Source organism: Glandiceps talaboti, chromosome 18 (assembly GCF_964340395.1).
Source record: "Glandiceps talaboti chromosome 18, keGlaTala1.1, whole genome shotgun sequence".
Lineage (NCBI taxonomy): Eukaryota > Metazoa > Hemichordata > Enteropneusta > Spengelidae > Glandiceps > Glandiceps talaboti.
In genome coordinates this window covers 3795001-3820270 of record NC_135566.1, presented here as the reverse complement: position 1 = coordinate 3820270, position 25270 = coordinate 3795001, and the positions used below count along the sequence as shown (strand labels likewise).

General features: G+C 35.0%; 2 protein-coding genes across 5 annotated transcripts in view; both read left to right on the top strand.

Moving 5' to 3' along the window:
- The first annotated feature begins 318 nt into the window (after positions 1–318).
- On the top strand, positions 319–16211 carry LOC144448954 (vacuole membrane protein 1-like). Of its 4 annotated transcripts, none has more exons than XM_078139341.1 (12): positions 319–332; positions 9138–9403; positions 9934–10024; positions 10612–10722; positions 11304–11383; positions 11950–12031; positions 12415–12466; positions 12753–12838; positions 13119–13199; positions 13598–13776; positions 14690–14792; positions 15947–16211. In XM_078139341.1, exons 2-12 carry the CDS (start codon positions 9165–9167, stop codon positions 16091–16093), a joined length of 1251 nt encoding a protein of 416 aa, XP_077995467.1. In that variant the 5' UTR covers positions 319–332; positions 9138–9164; the 3' UTR covers positions 16094–16211. The 4 variants fall into 4 exon arrangements, with proteins under 4 accessions (XP_077995467.1, XP_077995468.1, XP_077995465.1 ...); XM_078139342.1 differs by lacking the exon at positions 319–332 and adding an exon at positions 348–376; XM_078139339.1 differs by lacking the exon at positions 319–332 and adding an exon at positions 383–628.
- Positions 16212–19121: 2910 nt separating this feature from the next.
- The window catches only part of LOC144449106 (arylsulfatase G-like), a 10571-nt gene continuing 4422 nt past the window's right edge, over positions 19122–25270 (top strand). Inside the window, exons 1-7 of the mRNA XM_078139566.1 lie at positions 19122–19472; positions 21123–21310; positions 22611–22658; positions 23097–23231; positions 23822–23963; positions 24386–24588; positions 24815–24895. Coding sequence (XP_077995692.1) covers positions 19282–19472; positions 21123–21310; positions 22611–22658; positions 23097–23231; positions 23822–23963; positions 24386–24588; positions 24815–24895 — 988 coding nt within the window. The 5' untranslated portion in view covers positions 19122–19281. The remainder of the gene's footprint in view (positions 19473–21122; positions 21311–22610; positions 22659–23096; positions 23232–23821; positions 23964–24385; positions 24589–24814; positions 24896–25270) is intronic.

The following is a 25270-nucleotide window of genomic DNA, read 5'->3' as shown; positions in this document are numbered from 1 at the left end:
AGGTCAGAGTTCACACACGTTACAGACATCCATGTTTGATAAAAACGCGATTTTAATGAAATAATGCTTTTTCAAATTATTTTTTACGCTATAGTAATGTTATATCTAGCGAATGAAAAGAAATATATACAGCATATCAAAACGGAAGAAGACTTTGCAGAAATTAAATGTCCTCCGCTTATCAATGTAACAGCGATTTTGATTCGGTCTAATCTGACATATGCACCAATCAAAAAGTTCGTTATTTACCATTCACCCGTCTGTTTGTCCTCGTCGAACAGGATTATAGTTCTACGTACAATACATGCTGCCAAGCGGAATCCCTTGATCAGGTGAGAAATGCAACGGCTGGAAAGCCAACTGTGGTCTTTAAAAGGTAACAGATAACAGTTACAAAAATCGATGACGTTTAACTTGCAGTATGGCGGAGACTAGACGCCGGTCCAACCGTCGTAGAACGCCATTTACGTCGGACAAGTACGGTAGGCGTACCGATACCAATGTCACTGTCATGAACTCCGATGTCCGCGATGACATGAGTGTTGAGTACGCTAGGATGAAATATCAACAATTAAGACAAATCTGTAAGCAACGGGGATTACCTAGCAAAGGGAGGAAGGTTGCACTGGTGAGAAACGATCACTAAAAACTTCCTTATATATCTTTCTTTAATCCAATAATTACTAACTGTTTGTATAGTGTAAATGTTACTACACGTAATAATTGAACTTGACTTGCATGGAGTTACTTCCGATGGAAGCCCAATAACATGGTTTATAACTTTCTATTTTACATCTACCTCCATATCTCCAACGTTAGATATTTCTAACATCCATACCTAACATTGATGTCGGTTGTAACTAAAACAATTAACACGTGGCAAGTTGTGCCATTGTTTCACTATCAACTCATCCACAAAATATTGAAATAATAGGGTATTGTATAATGTCACATCCCATTGTATGGTAATATCATTAAAATTAAAACAAAAAGTATCTAGTTTGTTAGAAACTATTTTAGCCTTGTACTATGAATGTATCACTATAGACTGTAATGTGCACTTTTTAAAATTCTGTAATCTACACTCACAGGAATGTTTGTACCCCAATTAAGGTGTGGTGGTGATGGGTGAAGCCACTAATACTAATGGTTTCTATGATACCAATCTTCAGCTTTATTGTTGTAAAGTAATGGTTTAGTTCTAAAATTAATTTTAGGATTTACTGGTAGGTTAAATATTGGCTGCTGGTATGACTACATTACTCATACCATAGGGCAGTGTATAGCACTGAGGACAATTTGATGCTATTCCCCAATAGTTTTCTTCGCTTAGCCAAGAAAATATGAGTGACCTAAGGGGCCTTGTCACTATGAGTCACTGGATGAGTAGTAACAACCCATAGGTTTCAAGCATTGTGGATGAATGAAGAAAAATATTGGAGATTAACATAATAATACTAGCGCCAATAATATCAAAGAAAAGTCGGGGGAAATAGTGACAGTTTTGAACATTTTAACTGATATTTTGAACACAGCAGAATCAGTGATGTAGACATGCGTTGCCATAGAATGACCAGAGTATATATTCCATATTTTTTGTTCAACTTGGCTTGTGTATGGTAAAGTCAGTTTAAACTGTGTGACTTACAAATGTAGTATTGTTTTATACTAGATCAAATTGCTACATTTCCAAACATTGTAACCAAACCTGATTGCCCAAAATGGCAGATATCAGCCTGTTCTGTTCTACTCATTGACTTACAGCAGAAATGAGAGTGTTTTCAGTAAAAGAATATGTCACTTCCTTAAACCTTTGTATAAGCACATTCAGTCCTTAAAATTTAACACTGTGATATAGATTTGAGTAAGGACAACAGCCATCATTTCAGACCTTTAGGATTGACTGAGTTAGATTTAGCTCTGGATATATACACTCTGGTAACACCTGCCAGTCATACAAATAGACTAGCTCAAGGTTACACATGTGCAAAACCCTGTGTACATTTATGCTGCGGTCTTATCATCCATTTTGCAACTTGAGTGAATGTTAGACAAAAAATGGTGGAATAGACAAGAAGTAGGTTATATTTAAAATTTAAAATTTATTTCTGTATTTTCTGTAATCATTCGCAATAGTGTGGGTGACTTTTAACCAAAAATCCATGTGCATGAAAACTGTGCAGTCTCACGTTTTCCTTATGGGAGGATCCATATCAGAGAAAGAGAGATGTGTCAGAGTTTAGGAGTGCATATATCCACCTAGCTAGTAAGATTTCATGTATTTTAATTATTTAACTGCCGAATATGTTTCAGTTTGTTTTATGGAATTCCCATTTATTTGTCATCAAATTCCCAGGTATTTGTTATGAATTATTAATTTACAACAAATAAATATCAATAGTTATTTTGCAGTTTAGAGAAATATTTGAATTTTCAGTATAATTTACATGTAATACAACCAAGTCTAATGATGTGTAACTTATCTACATAACAGAAATAAGAAACTGTTCTGTACGTAATACTGTAATCAGATATCAAAATATTGCCATGTTATACCTTCATTGTCTGCCATCCTGCAAATGTTCTGCTAAAAATAACATTTTGCATTTCATTGAATAGAAAAACAGTCTATTTAGCCAGGTTTATTATACCAACTGACATCGACACAAGGACAAAAGTACAGTCATATGATAAATGTGCCTGTGAAAAAGAAAGAAGGGATGGACACAGATACATGTATTATTGACTGGGAAACCAAAAATTATTATTTAGATTATAGAATATTTTTTGGGTAAAATTAAAAAAAAAAAGTGTTTATACATTTTAGATATTTAATGTTCATAATAGCCTTATAGTTCCCAAACTAAAGGCCTAGAAAAAATAATCGTTTGGTTCCAGTTACCCAACCCCACCTAGTTTTTACTGCCAACACTAAATTTTGTTTATGTATTTGAGAAAAAAATAGCGCCAGAAATTGTAGATGCGGAAACTGACATCAAGACAATATAAAACTATTCTTCCAATCTATAATGGCTGTACATCTTATAGGAAGACATAAATAACAGAGAGACCATTTGGAAAACAATGGAAAACCTGAACTAGACACACATATGAAGAAATGGATAAAATAAAATTTAAAAAAAATACATATCCCACCTATTCTAAAATTGAATGTGATCGGAACCACACAATATATTTTATTAGGTCTAAGCAGACATTGTGATGGGATACTGATACAGTGATACTGATATGCATTTAATGATGTAACTTTATGGATATAATTTGTGAAATTGATACCAATTTTAACAGTATGGAATATATCATATGTGGTGCACATATTAATACATGCTGAAGACATGACGGGATTGTAATGTATTGTCTCTGGTTGAATGGTCACAGTGTTCACGATGTTGACATGGTAACGTTTGGATGGAATAGTAGTGTAGACTGTGTACAAGTTATTAATTGAAATTGAGGAGATTTTAAGAGGGATTTTACATTCATGCTATGAAGACCCTGTTTGTATAAAGTATCTATTTGACTTTTTGAATGACTGTCAGTGCCATCTGTGACAGGACAGTATTGTACGATAATAAACATTGGTGGGGTGTGATAATTCAGTATTCCTGTGTTGACTTGGGTCAAACCCTGAACTACCCTCATCATTTCACTTTCTATTCAACGTAAAGGTAAATCAGGACAGCTATAGCATTAGTACCCTGGAAATCATTATGTGAATACAGACTGTATTTTAGTGTCATGCTTTTTTTCCAATTATGTAAAATTTACATGTACTTCTCTCTGAATCCTTATTTAATGTTGTCAAATTGTTCTGCATTCTTTCATTTTGTAAGTAGGTCTATGTCCGTGCCTGGAGCACTCCAGGAGAACAGGCGCATTATAAATATTCATTATTATTATAATTGTTATCATTATTCAAAATGATATTTTTACTGGGCTCAAATTTAACTAAGGTTGGTAGTCAGTCAGATTTAGCCAAGTGAACTTTTTCACAATTTTCTATGGACTTCCACTTGTCTGTCAGAGTACCACCTTCTACATGTAATTTAGTAGTCTAGATACAGTGTTTAGGAGTCAATGTGCCTTGGACTACTGGTAATTTGGTAGTCTAGATACAATGTTTAGTAGTCTATGTGTCCTGGACTACTGCTAAAATTTGGTAGTCTAGATACAATGTTTAGTCTGTGTACCCTGGGCTACTGCTAATTTGGTAGTCTAGATACAATGTTTAGTCTGTGTACCCAGGGCTACTGCTAATTTGGTAGTCTAGATACAATGTTTAGTCTGTGTACCCTGGACTACTGCTAATTTGATAGTCTAGATACAATGTTTAGTAGTCAATGTGCCTTGGACTACTGCTAATTTGGTAGTCTAGATACAATGATTGGTAGTCTATGTACTCTGGACTTCTGCTACTTTGGTAGTAGATACAATGTTTAGAAGTCTACATTTGTCTGTACCCTGGGCTACTGCTAATTTGATAGTCTAGATACAATGTTTAGTAGTCTATGTGTCCTGGACTACTGCTAATTTGGTAGTCTAGATACAATGTTTAGTAGTCTCATGTGTCCTAGACTACTGCTAATTTGGTAGTCTAGATACAATGTTTAGTAGTCAATGTGCCTCGGACTACTGCTAATTTGGTAGTCAAGATGTGATGTTTAGTAGAATACTCTACTGCGCCCTGGACTACTGTTAATTTCTAGCCTTAGTGTGTATCTGTTGTACATGCGCGTCAAAACTAATCTTGCCACTGTTGTAACATGATGCTAACATAGTAAAAAGAAGTAATGCCAGGGGAATACAATGAAGCTGTACAGCTGACACACTTGTACACACATACTGGCATAGCCAGTATAATAATGTGTATTATCTACATCATTAGTATGCATCACCTTACATAAAATTATGTCAAAATTAGTGAGTGGTATAATATCATATGAACACTAATGACAAAATCTAATTTGTTTGTTTATTTTTTTTAAGTTTTCTGATGTGACATAATCCAAAATTTAGAATTATAATTCAGTTTAAAATTAATTGAGAAATATTTTAATTATTATCATTAGTTTAATAGTCTGATGCATTTTGGCACTGCCTTGATATCAACATTATTTTAAGTGAAATTTCAAAATTAGCTCTATAAGGGACAGACTCATAATTTCACATAAGCTCAGAAAGAGAAATTCCTTCATTTAGGATTGTTTGTAGCAACTATTGCCCTTGTGGAAGGATAAGCGTTCACTCATTTCCAATCTAATTAACCATTTATTCAATAATGATTGTTTCATGACTGTGTATTATTATAGTACACTACAATTTATCTTGATTTTGTGATTGATTACATATGCACATGTGAATTATGTCTAAATACAGGTTATGAAGTAATTATACATTACACAAGTATTTATAAACCCATAATTATCTAAGCAAATGTTATGTAGTATGGTGTTATACCATTTACTATCATACACTCACTCATACTATACAACAGTGTACATGTATATGTACATTTGTATATTACAAATGTACGCACACATACATACATACATACATACATACATACATACATACATACATACATACATACATACATACATACATACATACATACATACATACATACATACATACATACATACATACATACATACATACATACATACATACATACATACATACATACATACATACATACATACATACATACATACATACATACATACATACATACATACATACATACATACATACATACATACATACACACACACACACTCACATACATACATACACGCGCGCGCGCACGCACGCACGCACACACACACACACACACACACACACACACACACACACACACACACACACACACACACACACACACACACACAGGGAAACCATTCATCACATCTACATTATGTATGTTAGTGTGGACTTAAAAGGAATTATAATTACTTCGCCAAAAGTTGGCATGCATTCAGTTTGTTTGACCAGTGCCAGTGTCCTGAATGCCATTGAGTAACCTGTAATATAAGGATATGACCCAGACATACCCCATATTAAACAACAACATATTTAGTTACAAAACAGAAACAGAACTTTATGTATACTATTAGGACAGAGTATTATTTTGTCAAGATAGACTTCGATTTGAAGTCATAGTAGTGTTAGTGTATATGTCACTAACCTCCATATACCACATGTATAATGTCAGATAATTACTCATGACATTGACCTGTTGATGCATCATGTACCAGTAACAATAACTTAGGACTTTAGCTTTGTTTTTGTGAAGGCTTCTGTATCTACATATATCATGTGTTTACAGACATCAATCTGTTATTTTAATGGGACAGAGTCCAGATATTGATAACAATGGAAATTACGTCATCGAATAATTTCAAACTACGTCATTGAATAATTTATTCAAGATTATTGGAAATTTGAATGAATTTGAAACTTGGTAATTCTCAGCCAATAATGGAAGATAATGACATACTGTGAAAGGGAAACCTACAAAACAATGTGTAAAAAAAAACCTTGTTCAATCTCTGAGATTGTTTACAAACTTCCTGATAACTTTAACATGTGATCAGGCCAGCACAGCTCTAAACAAAGTGTGGAACCCCGATGACGTCACCAGTGGGTATTGTTTTCACACTGCATTGCAGTAGTTCAGTGCATGTAGTGAGACATTGTTGATGATGACTAGGCCTTGAACTGTGACATCACCAGCCATATCATCTCACAAACAGAGTTTTAGACTCAAGCACTGGGGAAGCAGGATGACGTGTATAAGCTATGGCAGACAGTACACATAGTGTTACCACTCTTGATGAAGTTGTAGTCCCAGTAACACCAGTAATGTATAGAGTTCATATCACTCCCAATGAACATCAGAAATCACCTTTTAATTTGTGGGCAGCAGTTAAGAAGGTGTTGATCTTTCTCAAGGTAAATGTGTTGATTATTTCTACATAACTAAGTACTCTATATTTAATCTCCTTTGGTTGTTCTTACAAATTTGACTCCCTAACTTTCCTCAAAGGCATATAAGATAGACTTTTTGTCTCTTTCTATATGGAGTTGTAAGATTTGTTTTTGCAAAGTTGATTTATGGTAAATCCTTGTGCTAATAGAAATATAAGTAAGTTGCATATGTTAGGACCAAAACAAGGAGACAGCAGTCTGTCTGTAAGTCACAGAACTCTAGTAGACTGTTTCAAATTTTAAAACTGTATTTTGGTAGGAAAGGCGATCATTTAAAGGCCTTTAAAAGGACATGATGATGAGTAGAGATTGCCTACTTAAAACTGCCCTATTAAATAGTAATTGACTAGGGTTTAATATTTCTCCCCTATTGTGTTACTATAACATGTGAAAGATCTCAAAATTGTACCTTGGACTCCTGAATGTATGAGCACTTCAGTAGGGCATTGACACTTAAAGTGTACAAAGATCATGTGTTGAAACAAATAGAATGATGTACATACATCAAGCCACATATACTATTGCCATGATTGGTGGAAGAGGTATTCCCATCATTGAAAAGTGTCTGTTTACGGTCAACAATTATTTGTTTTACTGTTAGTTTGGTTGTTTGTTTTTTTTGTAACTTTCTAATCGCAATCCTCAATCATAACAGATTACACAGAAATGTAGAATTGAATTTCTGAATTAGTCAGTCTTTATATCCATGTACATGTAGTCTAATGATGGCTGATTTACAATGAAACCGGTGAATTAAGTATTTGATAACAGAAGGCTGTGCTTATGTTATATAACATGGAAAACAGTCTTTGTGTGAAGTGAACACGTGGACTCCATGCAGCTGTCCAGATTTTAAACACTTCCTCACATTCTCAGCGTAATCCCACACAGTTTACCGAAATGTTTGACATTTTGGGAAAAAATGGGGCTAAGCAGGAGTGCAGTGGAGAGTGATTACATATGTCAGATTGTTTGATTTTCCAAATTATCGATATTTGTACACTTTCTCAACTACAATTGTATCAGATTATTGTCTGTAGATAGAAGAATAAATCACAAGTCTGTTAGCACAAACTTAATCACTTATTTTATGAAAATAAGTCCCAAAATGCATTTTTCTGAAAGAGAAAACTCTATTTCTTTAGTACTACATGTATACATGTACTTGTTACATACATTCCAGACCTGTACAACATCCTCACTAATGAATACATGGCACTCACTTACACATATATGTATAACAAATAATGAAATATTTAAAGTGTTGTGAAACTTGAAGATGATGTATTTTTCCATATAATTATAATAAATCGCTTGTTGTCCACTTGCTGTTATGTGACCTATGTATATTTATTACTGATATTTGTAATTGATTGACATTTCATCATTGTTTATGCTGCTATTAGAATTAATCTTTTTACTTTTATGTATTTGTATTTCAATTACACACATGTTGAATAATTTAGCTGTGTATGTTGCTATTAATTGCTCTACAATTTATGCTGCTGCAAGGTCCTTAGGATACTGCAGCATGATGCATACATACATACATACATACGTACGTACGTACGTACGTACATACGTACATATGTACCTACCTACATACATACATACATGCATGCATATTTATTTATTTATTTATTTAAGCCATGTACACAAGAAGTGACATTTGCAAGAAAATATACCAAATGAAACACTGATGTTTACATGCATGCATGCATACATGTACATACATACATACATGTACATACATACATACATACATACATACATACATACATACATACATGCATACATGCATGCATGCATGCATGCATGCATGCATACATACATACATACATACATACATACATACATACATACATACATACATACATACATACATACATACATACATACATACATACATACATACATACATACATACATACATACATACATACATACATACATACATACATACATACATACATACATACACACACATTCATTCATGCAAGCATTCATTCATTCATTATGACACATACATGTGATAGACAGTGAAACAGAAAGGTACATGTAGATGTTCAAGGTATAGTAACTATCAGTTATTGATGACTTGATCTTTGTCTTCTCTGTAATCCTAGATTGCTAGATTAGAAGAATCAGACAAGATGAGTGACGTAGTGCAAAGAAAAGTCAGTTCATCTGAAAATAAAGACAGTAACCGTACTAAGGATTCCAAGCAATCAGGTGCAATAGCTTCTAATTCTCAGGAACATGCAGTACTTCGCGAACAACACCGCCAAGACCGAGAGGAAAGAGCCAATATTGTTTTATGGAAAAAACCTTTTACAACACTCTTCTATTTTTTCTGTGAAACAATGCTGAAAATGCACAATATAGTGGTTAGGTAAGTTGTATGTTATTACTTGGTATAAATTGACCTATATTCATGACTCCTATGTACTTATTTCCTTCTGATAAACAGTCATGAATATGCATTGTTCATCTAATACATATTCATGACTGTTAAGACCCATGAGGCAAGAGTGTACAAGTACATAAAAGAACAATAAATGTGAAAAAGAGTTACAATTTGGAGTTTCTTGGCAATTGAATGAAAATTTATGTAATGAAAAATCATGAAATAACTCTCCAGAACCCAAGGTTTATGAATTTACCTAGGTAAGTATTTCCCAGATTTCCTAGATTCTCATAATCTGAAATAGAATTTTACCACCCTGTCACATCATAAAAATAACATTTGATTTCTTGGTTAACACCATGACTTCCACTTCATGTGCTACACATATAGGTGTACGAGTCTTAGAGAATAAGTCGACCTTCTCATTCTATTTTGACCCTGCGAAATGTAATTGCAGGTACTGAGAATTATGTGACGCAATCATAACTTTGTTGTCATTATTAACATTTTTACAGACTTTGGAATAATATAATCAAGGTGTTGATATTCCTGTCCATTGTAGCAACATTAGTGATGGCATACAACACAAAAGGATCACATCAAAAAGTAAGTAACTAACAACTTACCATACTTTAAGTTTAGTCTGTATGGGATGCCATGATAGGGCGCCCTCACACATCGGCAAAACAACATGATGTATCTTGCAGTCTAGCCATATTTGTGAATATCTATAAACAAATATTCACAAGTGATAGTTTAGCCTACCAAAATAATGAAGTTTCCCTTTGCTGTATAATCGCCATCCCATTTTTCTTGCAGTTTCATACAGAACTTCTTCTTCTTCTTTGTAAGTACATGTACAGTCCTCAGAAATGAGTTAAATAAATGAGTTTAAATGAGTTAAAATATATACAGTTTAAAAACAAAGTAGTCTGCGTTTACTCACGCAGTGAACAAAATATTATATAAAATATACTTATAACAGAAATTTGCTTGATATGGTTCTTAGTCATAAACCACAATGTTTGAATCCCAGAGTCTTGGATATCTAGTATCTTATCAGTGTGTTGTAGGGTTTAGACGTGACCATTCTTTTGTGCTGGACCAACTTTTTATTTAGCTCTGCCAGAAACTGTTTTTCACTCCCCAATTTTTAATCCTTTCGCCATAAATTTTCTCCTTATCTATTACAGTATGTGGCATCGATAAGAAAACAATTTCTTTGGTGTTCCTACTGGGTAGGCTTAGGTGTTTTATCATCTGTAGGTTTAGGAACTGGTTTACATACATTCCTACTATATTTGGTAAGTGTTTCTACTACTGTTTATGTTTTGATGGGGCATCATATCCTTAAAATCTGGGATGGGCTGTTGGGCTGGGACATTGGGTTGGGATGTTGGGCTGGGACATTGGGTTGGGCTGTTGGGCTGGGCCATTTGGTTGAACTGTTAGGCTCGGCCATTGGGTTGGGATGTTGGTGTGGGCTATTGGGCTGGGCCATTGGGTTTGGCTGTTGGGCTGGCCATTGCATTGGGCTGGCCATTTTGACGGCCAATTTCAGGGTATATAATATAGTGATTAGTGAGTACCAATAAACAGTGTGTGTGTCTCTGTGACAGTGTCTCTTTTGTTTATGTATGTTGTACTCATGTTAGTGTGTGTGAGTCTGTGTGTGTACAGTTTGTTCTCAAAATAATTTGAGGTACAGATATTTTGTTTTGAGTAGACACTTTGCAGGGTGTGAGACAAGCTTGCTACACTGTCTTTTCTTCATATTGCCACTGGCATGAGTCTGTTAACTGTGACTGAAGATTACCCAACTTAACCAACATTTATGTCATCATCTAAAGAAATAAGTAATTAACATGTGTGTTTTAACTTACAGGGTCCTCATATAGCAGCAGTAACACTTGCAGCATTTGAGTGTATGTCAGTGGATTTTCAAGAACCACCATATCCTGATGAGTAAGTAACCATCCTTTAAACCTCCACTAGCTGTAACTGTAACATTTTATTTTCATCACATAAACAAAGATATATTCGCTAAAAATTGGTCAATTATTTAATAAAAATGACCCTCTAGTAATCAATATTATCCGTAGGGAGTGTGGTAGTCTGGATGCCAATGTGGTCTGTAACTAAACCACAGACTGTAAATCATAATGGTGCTGTGTAAGAACTAGACTAGTAGTGTAGTGGAAAATTTAAATCTTGAGCAAAACCTCAAGGCATAACCTTCATCCAACCTTGTTGACAGTCTGAGAGATAAATAATGTAATTTGTATTCTTAGTCAAATAGTATAGACAAGTTCGTAAATCATAACGATGCCATATAGGAACTAGACTAGTAGTGTAGTGGAAAATTTAAATCTTGAGCAAAAACCTCAAGGTATAACCTTCATCCAACTTTGTTGACACGCTGAGAGATAAATTATGTAATTTGTATTCTTAGTCAAATAGTATCGAGAAGTTCTTATCAATTACCAAATGACAAACAAAACTAAACAGTAATGTGTTGTGTTTGATTTCAGAATTATTTGTCCTGATGTGGAAGGTGACTCTATGAGTATTTGGACAATTATGAGTAAAGTTAGACTAGAGGCATTTATGTGGGTGAGTATTAAAACGATATGAACGGATTTTACTAGTATTATGTATCAAAATGTATGAATCTTTATGCATTCATGTAGTTCTGATGGTTGATTACATTAAACGCAAGACTTCAAATTGTCAGTGAAAAACTTAGAAGTATTCATGCTGTCAAAGTTTGTTTATTCAATTAATTCTTAATGTTGGTATATTCAAGTATGGTCAGTAAAACTGATGCTAATGGCAGCCATTGGAGAGAGCAACAGATTTATCAAATTATCTGCACAATGTATGCAGAAGAACGTCTTACATTTTGAGATTTATACCTCAAGAAAAGAGATTTTGCTAATTATGTGTCCAAGTATCACTTCTGACAATACTTGATGATGTGACTGTTTATATTCCAGGGTGCTGGCACTGCCATTGGAGAATTACCACCATATTTTATGGCAAAAGCAGGTAAATGTTATCTTGATATTCAGCCATTAAAGCAAATGTAGAAGTCTGAGAAATATAACCAGCAGACTTATGAGACTTTTTAAAAATATTCAAATTAACAAAACATTGTTTCAAAGCAAAAAAATAACAATGGAACAGCTACTGTGTAGCAATGGCATTGACTGACTTTGATGAAAATTGCAGCCTAGTAAAGTGAGACTTTAATGGGAATGGTCTATTCTACCGTACTTGTGAATGTTGTCATGACATCATGATGATACTTTGATTTGTGTTGTTGTACAAACAGCCAGGTTATCAGGAATAGAACCAGATGATGAAGAGTATGAAGAATTTGAAGAAATCTTAGAACAATTAGAAGATCCAAATAGTCAGGTATGTAACATTATTTGTAATCAGAAGATTTTAATAACCAGCCTGCTTCTAAGTGGGTGTCCATGACTGTGTCTGTGTCTGTTGAATTGGTTATGCATGTACTTGTGTCTGTCTGTTTGTTGGCTGGAAGAGTGTGTGTGTGCGCGCGCGTGTGTGCGTGCGTGCGTGTGCGCGCGTGTGTGCGTGCATGCACCTGTCCTTAATGTATGTGTGTATGTCTCCAAGTATAAATTCAATCATACAAACTATATATATTTCTTACGTTTGTTGTAATTTGTAGGATTGGATGACACGTACCAAGCTAGCCATACAAAAGCTTGTACAGAAGGTTGGCTTCTTTGGAATAGTAGCATGTGCATCGGTAAGTATCCATGGTATCCATAGGTCAGGTTGATTTCATAGTCATAACAATTACTTCCATTGATGTGTAGCTAGTCTGTCAGAGGAAAGATATCACTTTACATACAGGGGTATTAAACTACAATCTTTTAGTAGTTTTAGCACATAAGTACTCAGATTGTTGCCTTTTGGATAAACGTAGGTACAACCAGTGACAGGCTAGCATGCACTAGCAGAACTTGTTATAAGCAGGGAAAGTGAACAAATGAATTTGATTTAAGAACACTCGGCACAACATGTTATCTGTACAGAAACATGTATTACATACATTCCATCATTTAATAGTTTGCTGCTTTTCTGAATTCAATGTTGTATGATCAGTTGTGATTCAGTGCCATTGACATTTATTTCCTTCCACAGATACCCAATCCCTTGTTTGACCTGGCTGGTATTACATGTGGTCATTTCCTCATTCCATTCTGGACATTCTTTGGTGCTACCCTTATTGGTAAAGCTATTATCAAGATGCATATACAGAAAATATTTATTATCACTCTCTTTAGTGAACGTCATGTTGAAAATTTAATTAGTCTTGTTGGGTAAGTTTTTTTGGGGTTTTTTTCGGTAATGATTAGATGAAGTCATTCATGATGGCCAAATGATTAGAGTGGCCAGCTTGGAATCTGCAGGTTGCAGGTTCAAACTGTTGTTATGTTATGTTATGTTTATTTATTAAAGTGTCATGTGTGGACTTACCCATAGCCACACCCAGCCCCTAGGGCTTACAAGACACTAAAGTAATACAAATCTTTAACTTATGAATAAGTAAGCGTACATATTTAAACATTGTACATAATTTCCTTTCTCTTACAAAAAGCATCGCTGACAAAATTTGCTAGGTCAAATGGCATGGTTGTCATTAAAAATTCTAGGTTTTCAAGATGCATATACAGAAACTGTTGCTGCTGCCATTTGTTTCTGAATGGCCTTAAGTCTTTGGGCAAAATTTGAACCATGATTGTGCCACAGTCCACCCAGCTGTATAATTGGGGACCTGGTAGGATAGAGGTTGCAATGTGAATGCTTTAATCCTATGTGCCAATAGAGGCTGCGATGGATTGTATCCTCCCCAGGGAGTTAAGGAAGTATGAAGGGCTGTTGTGTCAATGTAAAGCACTTTGGGTACTATGTAGGAATGCTCTATATGCAAACCAATATTATCATTATGTTAATGGTATACATTTTTAATGTAATATGTACCTCTGAGTCTGAAATAAAAATTTGTAACATTTGCTTTTATTACACTCATGAAAATGCCACAATCTTTGTCATAATGTAGTCCTCATGGTTTGAAAAAAACTATACTTCATTCGCAATTCTTTTCAATAGCCCTGTGAAGAATGACCAATATTATCTTTGGAATAACTTCATAAGGAGCAACACGATGCCATAGACAATATTATTGTACCATTTTATCAGTTACCTAAAATGTAACTTTTGTATTGTTTCCAGAAAAATACCAAAAGTAGGTCCTGCTCTCCAAGCACCATTTGAAGACTACCTTGCAAAGCAAAAACAGAAATTACATCATAAACCTGGTACAGATGTTCCACAAGTAAGTATCCATGGCAACCAGAACCAATATTAAGTTCTGTGTGGGAAACCGATAAATGTCTTTTAAACGAAATGCTACAAAAAGATACCATTATCTGTTGAAAATAGAATTACACCTTTTGCAAGGCATCTTTTGAGCTGTGCTTGTACAACATATATATTGTCACATCTGTGCAGTAAGGTCGTATCTGCCTATACAGTTGCACAGCAGATACGACTTTACTACACTGACACGACAATACGTCTCTTCTGAGACATGTGACAAATAGCCCATAGTAGTACACCCCTGACAATGGTGACGAGACGTCAGCGAAAATTTGGCATTTACTGCCAAGAAATATTTTGTCTGGGAGTATAAATGTCATTACTAATTATGAACCCAGAGTCCATGAACACTCATTCCTGCTACGTATATATTGTTCCATTGTATGTTGCTTTCTTATTTCTCAAAAACTTCAATAATAAAAATCATCCTACAGTGTCTTGTTTATGTTGAGTAGCTTTCTGTGTTTGTTGAGGTAGGAAGCTATTTTCTACACAGACTACACTGAGAACAAGTTCCAGATGCATCTACCTAAAACAAACATTTACACCATACTTTAAGTTTCAACCCAGATTAGATACTTCTTGTCTATGAGAGAGAGAAATAAATATCTATTTTAACCACATTCAGGGCAACAGTGAAGTTCAAAATACGAGAACAGCATATCTGCTTTATTCATTTATTTATAATTTCAAAACACCCACTTCACTAGTTTTGGTATGTATACCAGATACTAGTTCTCAGTATGGCCTACCATAAAATAGCTTTCTGTCCAAACATATAAGCAAAGCAGTCAATAATTATACTCCCACTGTGTACAAACATTAAAACTGCTTCTATCTATCTACTAGAACAATAACCATAGCAATAATATGTTGCCAGTAGGATGAGTCTTGGTTTTACCTTATGCTAGTTAAAATTAGAGCAAGAGACTTGGAGAGTTGACTTATTCTCATACATGCATATAGTATAGTAATGCATAGGTTGTGAATGGAGTGGAAGTCATGATGTCCAAGAAATCAAATGATTGTTATCATTATGACACGCTTAGGGCATAAAATTCTATTTCGGGGAACATCAATTGATTGGCTGTTTTCATATTTTCATTACAGAAAGGTAATTGGTTGTCATGGATATTTGAAAAAGTGATAATTATCATGGTGACCTACTTTGTGATATCCATCATCAACTCCATGGCACAGAGCTATGCAAAGAGAATACAACAGAGAAAGAGAGAGGAAAAACCACATGTACAATAAGAAACATCGAAATATCATCCAATTAAACCGTGTCCAAATAGTTCAAAGTCTCATTTCTTTGTTAATTTCTCAAACTATTATTGCAGACTAATAAGGAAATCATGTATATATATATATATATATATATATATATATATATATATATATATATATATATATATATATATATATATATATACACACACACACACATACACTCTGTACTCAAAATGCTCTACATTGAAAAGTCAGGTGGTATACCTGTAGATATACCTGTAGACTTGAAGGACTAACGCTACTATGTTATTTCGGCTCGAACTGATATTTTGATTTTTTGAATTTTTGCATGTCCTACCAAGTCTACTGTGATTCTGCTGGTAGTAAGCCACACCCTGCCTCACATAATGTGTGCAAAACATTGGCATACATGGGCCGACAGGTCATGTTACCATATACCTGCCTGTAAAAATGACCTGATTATGCAATTTAATGTCTAATTTATGTGTACAACCAATCCCGTCCTGTTCCGAAATACCATTCCAGACCAGCATTACTGAAGAATCATAGTAGACTTGGAAGAACAAGCAAGAATTCAAAAAATCAAAATGTCAGTTAGGATAGCTGAAATAGTGTAGTAGTTAGTCATTTAAGTCTACTGGTAAGCAATATGTGATAAAAGCATCAGTCTGTAAAATACAGTATACATATTTATGACACATTTCTAGATCTAACTAATATCAATACAATGTACATATCACCTAGGCATGGGAAAATAACTCATACTTCTGTAGAAATGGTACAAACTTTTTAAATGATAAAAGCAGGGTGTGTATTAAACCACATGTTTAAGCTGAACCCCCACCCCTCACCCCCCCCCACCCCATAACACCTACCTGACAACAGTTGAATAAAGTATAGAGACTTGGTGACTAAGAGGACGGGTATCTTTCAATTTACGTAATTTTATTATAGAAAGGCCTTTATGTATGAGATGAATTTGTGGCAAAGCCAATACATTAATTCTTGATTTTTGGCAGATACTACCGATAATATTATCTTAGACTGTAAGATATGTTGTGTCACTCCACCCTCACCAGCGTGCTAAAGCAGTTGATGTATGTGTGAGGTAGTCTGTAAGGTACAACGTGACGGGGCGCCCTCAAACATCGGCCAACGAGAGGAGGCCGGTGAGGGCGAAATGTCACGACGTATCTTACAGTCTTATTGACTAGTATCATTTACAAGATTTCCAGAAATCTTGCATTTCAGAAGAACCACAGCTAGTAATTTCTTTCCATTATTTTTTTTTTTATACTTGTAAACTTTTCTTATTTCCTGGGAGCTTTGTAACTGTATGACTTCCTATGTTTTGTCTTCTGATAATAAATTGACAAAAAGTTTTAACAATTATTTTATACTTGTGTGTATTTTGAAGGGAGATGTTTTGTTGTAATTTTTTGGGTGTAGAAAATCTCAATGCATCGGGATGAGTGTAAGTTACTGCCTTGGTGACACCAATATTTGCCAACATTTTCATAAGAAAAATTAGTTTTTTAAGTCACATATGGATTTATCATAATTTATGTTCAATTTCAATTAAATGCTGTGTTTTTCTGAGTTCAATTTCCGGGGTATATGCACTGATATGCACTGGGCGCTTGCCCATGTGAGGGTGCTAATGCACTATAAATACAGTACCGGTATGTGCACAATATGGGGCAAACTTGTATGTATTTATGTAATTTAAATTTTGCATGGAATATTGGCCTCCATTACGCATTGTTTATACTTTAAAACCTGCACTAGCTAGACATTGTCATAGTTGTGATATAAAACTCTGATGTTTAGTCTCTAAAATCGATGATCAGAACTGTTGATCAAATCCTGAAAGCCTGTTTACATCACAATTTGTCATTTTGCTTTGCTGTGTCACTAGCTTGTACCAGTATCAATGACAACTCAATATTTTAGTCACATCCACAATGACCTAGTCTAGAGGCTATCTGTACCGTGAATCTGTTGTCATGTTTAGCACAATGAGGTACTGATTTCAGTATTTCAAATTCAAAGTCATTGACATCATGATTGATTAAAGGGACACAAGACCTCTTGATTGATTGATTGATTGATTGATTGATTGATTGATTGATTGATTGACTGACTGACTGACTGACTGACTGACTGACTGACTGATCATGTCTTTGTTAATAATCAATGACAGAATTCTGCAAGTTAGTGTTCATTTCAGGCAGTTACATAATGTCCAAATATGGTACAATTGTCATATCAGGATGTTACTTGTACACTGTTTACATCATTCTAATGTTAGGGGTTTACTGCATTTGCATGAACAACTTTTGCTTTATGATTTCTCGTCAAAGTTGAATGAATCATGAGAATTCAAAGCTGCAGAAAGCCTTTGGATCAGTGGCCAGGAATGTATTGTATGTATAGATGTTGAATATGTTTAAAGTATTAATGAAAGACATACTTGAGTTTGAACAAGATGTCATAATTTATATTTTGCAGTTCAATAAACTAGTGATGATTTTTGATATGTATGAAATTTAATCTCAATTCTGTTGGCATGCAGAAACTTCAGGGAATAAACGATCAAATATGTACATGAAAAAAAACTATGTTCTAATACTAAAGTTATACTAGTATGTCATTGCATTCACATGATTTCAATTTTGCTGAAAACGGTTTATCTGATTTTCTTTGATTGTTATCTCATGAATATATGTAGACTTTCTGGTGTTACTTGAACAGGACGTAGTAATAATACTTGTGGGTGGCTGTGGGTGAATTTTAAATTACATCTCAGGACTTCTAAAGCAACAGCTTTGACTATACCGTGAGTGAAGGTATAAATCGTAACGATACTGTATAGGAACTAGAGTAGACTAGACGAAGCAACATGTTATACTTCAGTCACATGACGTCGGTCAGAGTTCAGAGTATCACCAGTTTACATGCCAGGCTCTGGACTAAAAGTGGCCTTGAATGAAAAAAAGTCCCCGGATCATATGTCCAAGTAAGAGGGTGGTCCATGTAGTTAGCCTAGGTGGTAATAATCCATTCCACTAGAGCCGTTCTATGTCGTCACTGTTACACAGTTTGGTACTTTTTAACAACTTGCGTTGTTCATTTTAGCTTGGACAATCGATCTTGCTAAATACTTAGTATCATTCAATTGACTACGTAGTATGGGATTCACAGTTCTACTGTTTGTCTGTATCATTTCATCGATTCCGCTGTTTATTTCTGCGAATCGACCCAATTTTATCATTTTGTTCGGTGATGACGTGGCGTGGGGCGATCTCGGAGCTAACTGGAATCCTGACAAGACATCAACGGACACACCAAACCTGGATAAAATAGCTGAGGGTGGTATCAGGTGAGGTGTGTGTGTGTGTGTGTGTGTGTGTGTGTACAATGGACACGTATTCTATACTCTTACTAATCATAGACCCTCCACCAACATTGGATGAGGGTTTATGTACTAATGTAATAATATTATATTTATTGATTACACGTAACAAAACCCTGGGGATTTGTTAAAGGTACAAATAAAATAAAATTGGGAAAAAAAATCATAATAATAACACTTATAGGCTTTTCAAAAGTAACATTACACATCATAATAAAGACTACAAAACAAAACAAAACAACAACAATAACTATTAATTTACTAATAATACCACTCGTTCATGTTGGTTGCCAAAGGTCTGTCAAGTCACGTGACTCGTCAGGTGACATAGCGTATAGATCATATAAGACAGTAGTTGTAATTAGTGCAATGTATACAAAAAAAAAAAAGATTTATCAGACTGAGTTGTTTGGCAAGGAACTTCACCATGAATCTGACGTGACATATACTATTCATAAACAGCAAGACAATAAGTTCAATTCTAAAATTAGAAAGTCGGTATTCGCTCGTCGATATGCTTTTGGCTGTGCTAGAGGTATATTCCATATCAATCTGATTAAAATCCGATGTAGATGTCGGCGGCTAATCGTTCAATCATTGCTATTTTACCTTCGTTATTTTGCCTGAATTGACCTTGGTACATGTTTACATTGTTTAACCTGATCACCTCCTCTACAGCGGCGATCAGGCTAAAAATTGTAAACATGTACCAAGGTCAGTTCAAGCAAAATAACGAAGGTAAAATAGCAATGAACGATTATGATTAGACGACATCTACATCCGATTCGGATTTTAATCAGATTGATTCCGTATATTAAGCTTATACCTCTATAAACGTGCTAATATTTACTAGCCATTGCAGGAAAAATGTTGATGAGTTTCGAAAATGTATGGACCTAGGTCCCCTACACATGTACAAGCCCACAGGGGCGTGTATTATTGCTTAGATTTCCGTTTTCTTAGGAAAATATCATACGAATCTTGCTGCTACAAATGTATCGATCTATAGTACTACGTATACTTTCCCTATACAGGTAGGAATATATATTCAAAAGGTTGTTATATTTAGTCTGTAGACCTGGAAAACAACAATCTATGCAATATTACACGCCCCTGTGTACAAGCCCACCGAGTCTGAATCTGATCGGGCATACTGCAACCATTAGTATTACGGTCATGGATGTGTTAGGTATTATTACATAGACAAAGGTATATTAATAGTTCAACATTAAATAAGTGCCATGCAATTACTATGAAACTGCATATGAACTGGCATTTCAAAGCAAAGTTATATTTATCTGGCTACTATGAACTTTGGAAAGACTTTTCTCTTTCATTCTCTACTTGACTGGATGACCAGCCTGTGGTTCTAACCACGTGTGAGTGAAGGTATAAATCGTAACTATACTCTCAGACCACTAACTATTAGTGGTCTGTGGTCTGGGCGATACTACTAGTACTAGACTCCCTCTCTACGTACGGTATCCGGGATAAAAGTGTTCACATTTCAAGTCTTATTGATAATACATATTCATGAGATAGATTTGTCGATACATGTATAAATCTTCATCACCGACCAAAAATAATGAATCCAGAATGATCACATTATTCCAACAGGTTTACTGATTTTCATGCCGCAGCTTCTGTTTGTTCGCCATCGAGGGCGTCCTTGCTGACAGCCCGCCTCGGCATCCGGAATGGAGTCAAGGATCTCTTCTCATCATCCACAGTGGGTGGTTTACCTCTAAATGAGACTACATTTGCCGAAGTTTTTAAAGCTGCAGGGTACAGCACAGCAATGATAGGCAAGTACAGATACTGGTCATTTTATCGAAATTTGGAACATCAGTGTAAAAGTTGAACTTTTTTGCATTTTTGAAAACATTCACAACACTAGCTGTACAATTTATTGTCAAATCTCGTCTGTCGGTCTATAGACTACACCTTAAATATATCATAACGTTATTATAATAAGTAAATTAAAAGATAAAAGTTTGTTACTGTACGTATAGGAAGTTATTTGTAAACAAAGACAAAGTAATCACAACGTCACATTTAGTCTGTGCATGGGTCAACACAAGTAATCAATATGTCACGTTTACGCTGTGAATACGTCAACACAAGTAATCAATACGTCACGTTTAGTCTGTGAATACGTCAACACAAGTAATCAATACGTCACGTTTAGTCTGTGAATGTGTCTTTTGCTTCTCAATATATACTGACACCTTACCATGCATAAATAATCTGAATACTTGTATCTCAGACCACTATAGTAAATGTTCTATAGTGGTCTGAGCTTCTGTTTAACTGTAAAGGTAATGTTACAACTTTAACATGCTTCAAAGTCAAAAACATGTTTCAAATTTCCCAATTCCTTGGTCAATTTTAGATTATGTGACTATATGCCATGACATTTTGGTGAAATTCAAAGTTATTTATTAAAATTGGTTATTCAAGGAAAACCCGGAAACGTGGTTTGAATGATTGAACATGTAAATCCGAAGACATGGGGTACCAAAAGATAATAACAAAATTTACATTTCTTTAAACGTGCACTAGCTGTGACTGGGACATATTTCATCAAATAACCAAAGATATATTCACTTAGAAATTAGTCAGTTACTTATAAAAAGACATTGTACATTTTAAATAGTGGCCAATATCTGTAGGTAGTGTAGTGGCAAATTTAAATCTTGAATGAAAGCTAGGTTTTGAATCTGTCGCCATGTTAAAACTTTACTAGTGGTAACCGAGTATCATTTTTTGATCATACAATCACAATTATAGACATCACATATGTTAATCAGTGGTCGATATTATCCATAAGTAGTACAGAAACAGGGTGAGATATGATCACCGTCCAGGATGCTGATTTGTAGGTGCGGACCCAAAAATCAATTTGATTTGATTTTACTACAAACAGCTACAAAATATACGTTTACCCACAGGTGATGCTGTTCACGGTGTGCGATATTGATATATTACCAGTGAAGTTATTGTACCTAAGGAAACATTTTTTTCTTTATTGTTCCAGTTGCATCTAGTGTGCAGCTTTAATGATGTGCCAAGTTCAACACTCATATTTTAAATTTTTGTTTTCAGGAAAATGGCATCTTGGTTACAATGGGAGTTATCATCCGCTGGGGAGAGGTGAAAAATACTTACTTAACATATTTACTAACGACTAATGGCTGTCAACTATTTAAGTTTATCAGTGCTATATATTTTCTTTAAAATTATGTCAATAACATCCCTGTGTTTTGTGAATTTTTCCCATGTTAAAGTAGAATGTGCCTTGGGTACCAATTTCTTTGCAAATCAAAGTAATCTCTCTAAACCGTGCCATATAAAAGTATGTTCCTGGCTCTTTTAAAATGATAAAAGAAAGTTTAGACTCACTGTTTGTTTTCTATGAAATCTTTTATTATTTCCATCGAGTTAACATAATACTTTGGTGGCCATTTTGGATTCTAAAATGCATAAATTGTAATAATATTTGACCAATTTTAATATCATTTCAAAAATGAGCATCATGACTTTCTCCTTTTACGATAAAATCTACTGAATTTGTTTTATTGGCATTCAAAGGCTTTGATTATTACTATGGCGTACCTTACACTGTTGGCAATGGATGTACAGATAAACCAGGGATGACTGTACCACCCTTACAACCCTGTCCTAGGCATACACCTATCCATGGACACTTAGCAAGTAGTTGTCGAGGTGAGCACCATCGACCTTCCTTAGTCTATAACTATATGAACAAAGAGCATGCCATCTTTCTTTCCACTCAACAGGCTTTGATTACTACCTTGGAGTACCGATGAGCCCTGATGAAGGGTGCACCGATGTTCCAGGAATGGGTGTGCCAAATCCTAATCCTTGCCCAAGGAGAAGTAAGCCTCGACTCGTATTTTGTAATACTCTCAATACCCATACATTGTCTGACACGATACAGCAACTCTGAGGACAATATCTGACTATCTGGGCAAACCGGTCACAGCCTTGTAAGCAAGCGTACATCTGGTGGTCAACTGTCGAAAATGACAAAATACTGGGAGATATAACAGCAAGCTTGGGCGTGTCTAGAGGCTATCCGTGGCTTTGAAGGGGAATCAAAGCCTATGGACAATTAAGTTTTTTTTTCTTTTGGTCTGGTTTCAAAATACCTAAACTATTAAAAACCTTAAACAAAAATGTTAAATTCATATTGAACATTGATTATGCTGTCTTTACTTTGATCTTCCTTATTCCTTTCGATATTCCATACGCTTCATGTTGATTTTTTTTTAATCATAATTATTCCTTTGCAGATTGTGAAATGGAGAATTGTGATAACAGCAAAGTTTGGGCTCTGCCTCTTATGGAGAATAGGACAGTGATCGAACAACCTGTAGATTTATGGAGTCTTAGTGATAAATATAGTAAGAAGGCCGCTGAGGTCATTAAACAAATGTAAGTGCTGTAAAATGACATTATCGATATGTTAGCTGTTGTTCTTGGTAATTGTGATTACGTTGTTGTTGTTGTTGTTGTTGTTGTCATTACTGTTGCCATTGTTGCTGCTGGTGTTGATGGTTATGATGGTGGTGGCGCTGTTGCAGTTGTTACTGGTAGTGGTCATGGTATTGGTGGTAATGGTGGTGGTCATGGTTCTGGTGGTGGTGGTGGTGGTGGTGGTGGTGGGGATGATGACGATGATCGAAATGAGAGAGAGTGACAGACGGACGGACGGACGGACAGACAGACAGACAGACAGACAGAGACAGACAAACAGACATAGACAGGCAGAGAATACAGAATATCAAAGAAGCAAGTCCAGTAAAGTAGAATATACATCTTAAATTTGTCTGGACGATTTCCAATTCCATTTATAGGGGAAGCCGTGAAAAGCCATTCCTGTTATACCTTGCCTTTGCTCATATGCACGTACCGTTAGGACACAGTTCCAAATACACCAACACTTCTAGTCATGGTTTCTATGGTGACACGGTGCATGAAATGGACGGTATTGTGGGAAGTGTTATGGAAGCATTGAGAGACATTGGAAAAGAAACGGAAACGATGGTTTGGTTTACAGGTAATCACATGGTCAATTTGCATATATCACTAGATAAGTACTGTCAATGTTTGTGTTTTGGTACTAAACTTTATCTAGCTTATTTACATGTGTTTATGTCACAAGATAGCTTCCTTGTAAAATTTCGTTGTAAGTATGTCAAGATTGTTATTTTGATACTCTCGATGTCATGTCATGGTATAGATACAATACGTTCCATTCTAATAGTAAAAAATGTTGCCAACAGCCGACAATGGACCATGGGTATCAAAGTGCCAATACGCTGGTTGCCAAGGACCTTTCACAGGAGAATGGCAAGAAACAGTGGGTAGGTATTAACATTGTAGAAATATGCAATGATGTACAATTTGTACACTCTCAATATTACATAATGTAGGGCTGTAACTTGATTAACATTGATACTAAATAACTGATGAAAACAAGCATGTTATAACAAATATCTTTTTAAAAGAGAGTTAAGTTTTAGTTATATCTGTCAGTCTCTGTGTGTCGGACTGTGTTTTTTAGTCTGTCTGTCTGTGTCATCATATTCTCACAATTCAATTCAAATGAAATTTGGTACATATGATCTTTAAAAATTACGTTTTGCCAAACATTCTATGAATATTGATTAGATATTTGCATAATTAACGATTTTGGGTACTTGGGCAATATCTTATTAAAATTTCCTATACATTTGTAA

Coding starts and splice junctions, on each gene's coding strand:
- LOC144448954 (XM_078139339.1), top strand. CDS start 422: ATGGCGGAGACTAGACGCCGGTCCAACCGTCGTAGAACGCCATTTACG. Junction 13,200..13,597: donor GAATAGTAGCATGTGCATCG/GTAAGTATCCAT, acceptor TTCCTTCCACAG/ATACCCAATCCCTTGTTTGA. Junction 14,793..15,946: donor CTGGTACAGATGTTCCACAA/GTAAGTATCCAT, acceptor TTTTCATTACAG/AAAGGTAATTGGTTGTCATG.